The 9144-nt window shown below is 46.1% G+C and overlaps 1 protein-coding gene across 1 annotated transcript; it reads left to right on the top strand.

Annotated features, from left to right (window-relative positions):
- The first annotated feature begins 5463 nt into the window (after positions 1-5463).
- LOC133488991 (frizzled-8-like) lies at positions 5464-7912 on the top strand. The gene has a single exon (XM_061797589.1). It carries the CDS (start codon positions 5564-5566, stop codon positions 7307-7309), a length of 1746 nt encoding a protein of 581 aa, XP_061653573.1. The 5' UTR covers positions 5464-5563; the 3' UTR covers positions 7310-7912.
- Positions 7913-9144: the final 1232 nt, after the last annotated feature.

The raw sequence follows: 9144 nt of genomic DNA, 5'->3' as shown, positions 1-9144 counted from the left end.
ATCTCATGTGGGGGGTTCGAGGGGCTAAGGGAGGGGTTGTCGTAATGGTGCATCCGGGACCGAACGTGGAAATGGATGTCCAAGCAGATGCATTAACTCCACTTCCAGACTAGGTATGGTGGTATGCAGGGGAGGCCAACATGTAACCTGAACCCCACAAGGGTAAGGTGAGCTGGACTAAGGAAGTGGGGGTGAGTGTACAGATGGTGTCTGGGCCCTCTCTGTCAGCCTTGTTAATCAAAATGACTTTTGCTCTGATTACAATGTACTACTTTGAAACCTATACGACAAGGACTTTTTCTTTAGAATTTCACTGGATTGGACCCTGAAAGTTCTCGCTTGGATACAGAAATTCTCTAGTTAGATACTACTGGTGTAGAGATCCCAGTCCTGGTCTCAGTCTAGGTACTGGCCCTTATTCATCCCAGTCCTGGTCAATCCATCTCTACTCAGATTACTGGTCAACAGGTCCTGGTCCTGATCGTGGTCCTTGTACTGCTGCTGGTTCCAGTCTTGGTCCTGGTGTTGCTCCCTGTCCTGGCTATCTGATCCTCTTAAATACTAGTCATATGTAATAACTGGTATAGAAGTCCCACTTTGGAAAGCTGAACCTCTAAAGTACTAGTGGGATACAGGTATGTCCTGTATGGGTCTCAGTCCTGGTACTTCCCTCATCCCCATCCTAGCCAATCAATCTCTTAAATACTACCGAGATCATCATTGGTGAAGACATCCTGGTCATGGTCTTAGTCCCTGTCCTGGTCCTGGCCCAAGTTGTGATCTGGGTGTTGGTTCTCTTTCTTGGTACTGGCGCTGATCTCATTCCTTTCCCCGGCTATCTGGTTCACTAAAATACTATCCATCCATCCATTTTCTGAGCCGCTTCTCCTCACTCGGGTCACGGGCGTGCTGGAGCCTATCCCAGCTGTCATCGGGCAGGAGGCGGGGTACACCCTGAACTGGTTGCCAGCCAATCGCAGGGCACATAGAAACTAACAACCATTCGCACTCACAGTCATGCCTACGGGCAATTTAGAGTCTCCAATTAATGCATGTTTTTGGGATGTGGGAGGAAACTGGAGTGCCCGGAGAAAACCCACGCAGGCACGGGGAGAACATGCAAACTCCACACAGGCGGGGACGGGGATTGAACCCCGCACCTCAGAACTGTGAGGCTGACGCTCTAACCAGTCGTCCACCGTGCCGCCCCACTAAAATACTAGTCAGATACAATTATTAGTCCAACTCCTGGTCACTGTCCTGATCTAGGCCATCGTTCCTGTCCTGGCTATCAGATCCTATCAAAGATCGTCTCTGGTCTAGAGGTCCCTGTCCTCATCCTGGACTTAGTCCTAGTCCTGACGACCTGATCCTTTAAAATCAGTTACAGTTACTGGTCTGGAGCTCCCGGCACCAGTCCCTGTCCTGGTCCCTGTACCTGTCCTGACTGTCTGTTCACTGAAATACAAGTTAGATACAGTAACTTGTCTACATGTCGTGGTCCCTTCTAGGTCCTGGTCCTGGTCTTGGGCTATGCAACTCCTGAAGATAAAAAGACATTAGACTGTCAGAGTAAGCAGGAGTTATTTACAAGCCATTGAAATGCTCTCACTAAACAAAGCTAACACTCACTGAAGCTACATTAGCATAAGCTAATATTAGCACTATAAGCATGTGATGTAATGGCTTTTAAAAACACAAGGAACCTTTCTAGACACGCTACTTAGCTGTGACGTATCTAGCAGCTAGTGACTAATTATCATTAGTGTTACCCCTAAGTGTGGAGACATTCTAACAATATACACAGTTGCACTGGGAAGATTAGCTTGGAACATTAGCATGGCCAATGAGCATGGGACATCAGCGTGATGCCACAAAGTCCTGTTTCCATCAAGACGGAGCTGATAAAAGGTCGTCACGAGCGCTCTCCCAGCCATGAAATAATGCACGTCATTTGCTTTCCTCTAGAGCAGTAATTCTCAATTGTTGGGTCAGGACCCAAAAGTGGGCTGCAGAGACATTTTGGGTGGGTTGCGAACAGGTGGTTACAGATGACATACGAATATGTTTTCACATGGTACAAAAAGGCACGCAAAGTTAGCGCTTTTCTCTTTTTAATTAGATTTTTTATATTTTGGGCCGAGGAGGGTTTTTCATACAAATATTCACTGTAATTATGACTTAAGTACTGCACAGGTTAGTGAAAGACCAAGACGCATTCCAACTTGCAGACAAATTCAGGCTATGTCATGCTGTGGGAGCGGTGAAATATTTAACTTTCATCCCAGACTTGCCTTTGAATTTGAAAATAACATTATTTTGACAGGCTTACTTCAGAAATGTTATTACTTGGTTTGGAAACACAACTTTAAGCAGCTTTTAAACAGCCCCTCGCATAAAAATGCCTCTTGTGTTTTTATAGCATATCCATACACTGTTAAAACATTTATGTTTCTTTGTTCCTCATCCTTCATTACCTAAAATGAAGACAAATTATGTTGCACTTTCCTAAAAAGAAGGGATCAGTGCCAAGCTATTCATTTTTGTGCATGCAGTTGTCTCACAACAGTTGAGAGCCAATGCTCGAGACTCAAATCACGTTTGTGGAGTGCCAAAAGTATACCTTCATCAAGGAATTCATGTTTTTATTTGTTGCTTTGCTATTTAGTTGGCCGGATTATGCAAAAACGACAGTAAACTTTGTAGCGTAGACTTGGTGATTCTGGAATATTCACAACTTTTTCACATGGTCTCTGCAGATGTTTAAATTGGGTTGAGTGATATGGACTTCAAAGAAAACCACAGATCTTTTTCATTAAAATTTGATTTCCAATTTTAATCCATTTCCCCACTACCCTTTTAGAAAAAAAATAATGAAGAATATGGTTATTACTCAATATGTTTTCCTCTTTTTTTTAACCCCTTTTGGAATTTGCTACACTTCTCCAGATACCAAAAAAATGTTTGTCCGCAGTGTCAAAGCCTCCTGAAGCCCCTTAGCTTGGAGCTAGCACCTCTCGTTACGGGGCTTTCACCATTTTCAATCCTCATTTGTTATATAACGATTTGTTTAATCATTCTAATTTAGCAGGGTTGTTTGACAACACTCTTCTTTGTGGTGTCTCAAATTTACAAGACATTCATTTTCACTTTACAGGGATTTTAATTAAAAAAAAAAGATAAACTGGTTTTAGATGGAATGAAATTCGCTAATCGCTTTTTTGAAAAACAGTCACTAGTGTGGTAGGAAAAGTCGCTAAATATAGTGATAAATATAGCTAATCTGCCAATACTGACTGTGCTCGTAAACTAGCTCCTCTTTGTTTGCAGTCATGTTGTTAGTGTAAGCAGTGCACATCACCGGGGATGCAATTTGAACTACGGAACCGCCCCACCCCCCCCCCAAAAAAACGATTAGAATTTAAATCGTCTTGATCAATCAACTCATACTAAGTGTCAGAAGACGCCACACTGAGTCCATACACACCTTTAGCAAACACAGCTAGCGGGCGGGCAAACATGGCTAATTGGTGTTGCGATGCGTTTGAGTTTATCTAAAAAAAAAAACTACCTCGCCGCCATTTGAAGCTGACTAATTCAATCAGAAGTGTGAATGATTTTAATTAGCGCTTATCTGCCCAGCGCAAACTAGTTTGTTTTCTTTAGGGCGGGGTTGGGAAACTCTTTAAACACATAAACACATTAACACACAAACACACACACACACACACAGGGTGGGCTATGTCGCAGTAATCATCTGCCCAGCGTGCAACCAATCAAACGATTTGCACTGCAGTTAAGTCAAACAGCAGACTCCCTTTGCAGCAAGACCACCCCCTGCGGTGGGCTAACAAGACCACATTAACCTCACACACACGCATACACACACGCACATACCCACACACACATACACACAAATACACACGAACACAAGCACATTTACGCCAAAATCCGCTCACATTTACCTTAAACTAGGCCTAAATTTATAAGCCAAAAAATAATAATAATAATAATGTCTTTTAAAATACTACCGATAAAAAAATATTTAAAAATTTAAAAATGCAAAATATTTATTTAAATACGTTTTTTACTTATTCAAATATTTTTTTCTTAAAGAAAATTTAATTCCTCAAGACAATGTTCCTGTGAAAAAAAATACTGCAAATATGACTTTTCCGTTGATAAAATGTACTTTTCTTAAAACAATGGTTCTGTGAAAATTTTTGTGAGAACGGTGAAATATTTAACTTTCATCCCAGACTTGCCTTGACAAATTTTTGTCTTTAAAAAAACCTATTCTTTAAAAGAATAAGATTGTTTTACCTTCTGAATATATAACTTCTTTCTTAAAAAAAAAAAAAAAACAATTCAGTGTGAAAAAAGTGAGTTGTTTTTCTTGAATAAAATACTCAATTCAAACTGCATCCATTTATTTTCTGTACTGCTTAATCCTCACAAGGGTCGCGGGCGTGCTGGAGCCTATCCCAGCTATCTTCGGGCGAGAGGCGGGGTACACCCTGAACTGGTCGCCAGCCAATCGGAGGGCACATATTAACAAACAACCATTCCACTCACATTCACACCTTCAGGCAATTTAGAGTCTTCAATCAACCTCCCACGCATGTTTTTGGTATGTGGGAGGAAACCGGAGTACCCGGAGAAAACCCACGCAGGCATGGGGAGAACATGCAAACTCCACACAGGCCAGGCAGCAATTTGAACCCGAGTCCTCAGAACTGTGAGGCAGATGCGATAACCAGTCGCTCACTGTGCCGCCTCAATTCAAAATAAATAAGATATATTTCCATTATATATAATAAATAAATAATATAAATAAGGTTATATAATATTATATGAATAACAATGATACTACTACTACTACTACTATTAATACTACTACTACTAATAATAATAATAATTTAATGAATAGAAAATTTATCAATTAACACATGCTATAATAGCCTAATAATCAATTATGTAATATATTATAGGTATGTATAAATAAATACATTAATAATTTTTAAAAAATCGATCCTATATAAATTAGAACAAAAAAATCAATTTAAAAAGTAAAATAATTCTTGAATGGAGAAAAGACAAACTCACCAGCCAAAGGTATTCACAAAAGAGTTCAATTACGAGGCGTAGTATTCAGATTGTTATGATTCTGTTCGTAAAGGCATCATTTATGATCATTTCTGCATTTTGAGCACGTTGGTTGAGTGACTGTTGTCCTTTTTGACTCATTACTACTGTTGACTCTGCTAATGACATTCCTCACTAATGGGCCGATTGTATTCATTGTGTGTGTGTGTGTGTGTGTGTGTGTGTGTGTGTGTGTGCGCGCGCGCGTGTATTGGACCCAAAGCTGCCAAAGGCGACTCTCTTCGTGTGATTGACGTGCCTCGGACCCTCCTTGGGGGGGCGTATCCTCCTCTTGCCTCGCATATAATAGGCTGCAGCCCGCCCACCGAGCTCACACACACACTGGAACGCACAAAGCACAAGCGAGTAGGCATGATTTGTTCTTCTTTCGCGGACTGAGGAGGCGCGTCCACCGGCCATGTCCCGGAGGGCCCCCCCGGCGTGGTGCCCTCTCTTCTTGTGCCTCTTCACCCTGGCGGTCCACCGCTCCCGCTGCTGGGGCGCCAAGCCGCTGCAGTGCCAGGAGATCTCCGTGCCCATGTGCAAGGGCATCGGCTACAACCACACGTACATGCCCAACCAGTTCCACCACGACACGCAGGACGAGGCCGGCCTGGAGGTGCACCAGTTCCTGGCGCTGGTGGAGATCAAGTGCTCGGCGGACCTGCGCTTTTTTCTGTGCAGCATGTACACACCCATCTGCCTGGAGGAGTACAAGAAGCCGTTGCCGCCCTGCCGGAGCGTGTGCGAGCGCGCAAGGGCCGGCTGCGCGCCCCTCATGAGGCAGTTTGGATTCCCGTGGCCGGACCGGATGAGCTGCGAGCTTCTTCCGGAGCAGGGACAGCAGGACCTGCTGTGCATGGACTACAACCAGGATCCGAGTCAGAGCACCGGGGGCGCCGCCGCCACCAGCGCGGCGCCGCCGCCGCCGACCGACCGGCCGCTCAAGCCCTGGAAGAAGCCGGGTTACAAGCACCACAAGCCGCTCGTCGTGCCGGGCGCCCCCGCGCCCAAGTGCGCACCGCCGGGAGACGCGCACTCGTGCGCGGCGTCGCCGTGCCACAGTCCCTTCTTCACCGCCGAGGAGCGCGCCTTCACCGCCTTCTGGGTGGGCCTATGGGCGGCGTTGTGCTTCGCGTCCACGCTGACCACCGTGGCGACCTTCCTGGTGGACATGCAGCGCTTCAAGTACCCCGAGCGGCCCATCATCTTCCTGGCCGCCTGCTACCTGTGCGTGTCGGCCGGCTACCTGTTGCGGCTGGCGGCCGGCCACGAGAGGGTGGCGTGCACGCGCCACCACGGCGTCGAGCAGGCGCACCGGGCCAGCACCGGCCACGCGCTTTGCACGCTGGTCTTCCTGCTCGTCTACTTCTTCGGCATGGCCGCGTCCATCTGGTGGGTCATCCTGTCCCTCGCCTGGTTCCTGGCCGCCGCGCTCAAGTGGGGCAACGAGGCCATCGCCGGCTACGCGCCCTACTTCCACCTGGCCGCCTGGCTCCTCCCCAGCATGAAGACCATCGCCGTGCTGGCGCTCGGCTCCGTGGACGGGGACCCGGTGGCGGGCATCTGCTACGTGGGCAACCAGAACCTGGACAACCTGCGCGGCTTCGTCCTGGCCCCGCTGCTGGTCTACCTCCTGGTGGGCTCCATGTTCCTCCTGGCCGGCTTCGTGTCCTTGTTCCGCATCCGCCGCGTCATCCGGCGCCAGGGCGGCGGCGGCGTGGCCAAGGCGGACAAGCTGGAGAGACTCATGGTGCGGATCGGGGTGTTCACGGTGCTCTACACGGTCCCGGCCGCCGTCATCGTGGCGTGCTATATCTACGAGCAGCATAACCGACAGTCCTGGGAAGCGGGCTACAAATGTGGCTGCCCCCAATCCTCCTCGGACCGCTCGGAGGCTCGACCCCCCAAGCCGGACTACGCCGTCTTCATGCTCAAGTACTTCATGGGTTTGCTGGGGGGCATCACGTCGGGCGTGTGGGTCTGGTCCGGAAAGACGCTGGACTCGTGGAGGACGTGGTGCACGAGATGTTGCTGGAGGAGCAAGACCTCCTCGGCGGGAGGGGGGTCCATGTACAGTGACGTCAGCACCGGGCTCACATGGAGGTCCGGCACCGGGAGCTCGGTGTCGTTCCCCAAGCAGGTGCCTCTGTCCCGGGTGTGAGCTGGGACGCGCACCGGGGGACTTTTTGTTTTATTTGATTTTATTTTGTACTCTTTTGACTTCTTTTGGGGGGGCACCTACCTGCCTTGGCTAGGGTCAACGTTGCCTTAAAAACGGACTAATTACGGGTTTGCTTCACGCTGAAGAGAGGGTATTTATATAATTATTATGTACAGATCATGTAAATATGTATAATTGTCACTTTGATAGAAGAGTCTATTTTGATTAAATAAAAACACTTTTATTGAATTCTTTACCCACTGACTTCTGCTCATTTTGGTCGACTTGAGTGTTAAGAGTGGTTGACCATTTTATTAGGTACACCATCTAATGACGTCCATATAAAAGATGTCAATGTTCGCTTTTGGTTAATGTCACAATGTTTATTTATTTTTGCGATTGTACTTATAAAACAACTGTTTCTAAATTACAGCACAGTATTATACATTCAGTATGTGTGTCACATGTAACAGTTTTGATTAAAACTGAACATTGTATCAACCTTATGAAGTCAGATGTATTGGTGCTCATGGTGTACCTAATTAAGTGGACAATGAGTGTTTAGTATCATGACATTTCAACAAATAAAGTAAACAAAACATTTTTTTTGATTGAATTCTTACCACTGACTTTCTCATTGAATGCCTGGATCAGGTGAAATTTGGTCTTTCACGATTGCACTACGTCAGACTACTGCCATCAAATCTTGTCATATTTCGGTCAGACAGTGGCAACACTACACGACTCACGTATTCCGATACCGCCGTATCCCGTCTTTTACAATCACTGGGCTTTATCTCGTCAAATAAAACATTGTCGGAGAGGCGGAACCAGAATACGTGTCACCGATCAATGCAACTAAATACACTCGTTACCATGGTGACAATAACAACAATGGATCGCGCCAATGTATTGTGAGGGGATGAAAACAAAACAAAATGAGGAAGAATGTGCACCGGTGTTCGGCAGAGGACGTTCATTCAGGGATTGCTTGAGATATGTTTACGTACTTTTAATACGATACGGCTCGCAAGCAGGCAACAAAACGTTATGTAGCCTCGCAAGCTAGTGCTAGCACTAACGGTTGTACGTAAAAATGCCAGCGTTCTGTCGAATCGTGCTCTAAAGCTTCGGTAAACATTGGTTTGTGCACGTGAAAAAATGTTGACGACGACAAGCACGGGAGGTCACAACACGCAATCCTGTTGGTCGACGTCAAGGTGTGCTGTCGGAGAGTTGTCGTTGATATGTCACACTACACAGAAGATGTAAAAACAAAAAACAAAAAATCAACCGTTTCATTTTGGCATTGAAGGGTTATGGATCATGTCACTACTTTTGTCGTTCCCGACAAAATATGTCAGGCCGATCTGGGAAATAGCCCGCGATAGCCAATCGGGCCAATATCGGGGCTAAAATCCTGTCAGCTGATCTCGGCATAAATTGACTTTAAAGGGTTAAAAATGGTCCTAAAACACTGGCCACTATTCGGTACAGCATTTATTGGCATCCAATACAAGAGCATGTTGATTTGAGCATTTTGATTGACACTGTCACATAATAATTATTAATGTAAAAATGTTTAATATTGTGATTTACAGAACCATTTTTTTTCACATTTTATTATAGTGTCCAATCGTATTAAATGTCTGACAGTTTCAAATAAAAACAAATCACGATATGAGCTTTGGAACGTCAAGATTTTCTGTATATAGGATCCCCTAATGCACAGTTCTGAGGTGCGGGGTTCAATCCCCGTCCGTCCCCGCCTGTGTGGAGTTTGCATGTTCTTCCCGTGCCTGCGTGGGTTTTGTCCGGGCACTCCGGTCTCCTCC

Source organism: Phyllopteryx taeniolatus, chromosome 14, assembly GCF_024500385.1.
Source record: "Phyllopteryx taeniolatus isolate TA_2022b chromosome 14, UOR_Ptae_1.2, whole genome shotgun sequence".
NCBI classification, from domain to species: Eukaryota; Metazoa; Chordata; class Actinopteri; order Syngnathiformes; family Syngnathidae; genus Phyllopteryx; species Phyllopteryx taeniolatus.
Note: the sequence above shows the minus strand (reverse complement) of the source record. Positions and strands in the feature narration are given on the sequence as shown.

Excerpts from the sequence above, each read along its gene's own strand:
- LOC133488991 (XM_061797589.1), top strand. The coding sequence starts at position 5,564 with ATGTCCCGGAGGGCCCCCCCGGCGTGGTGCCCTCTCTTCTTGTGCCTC.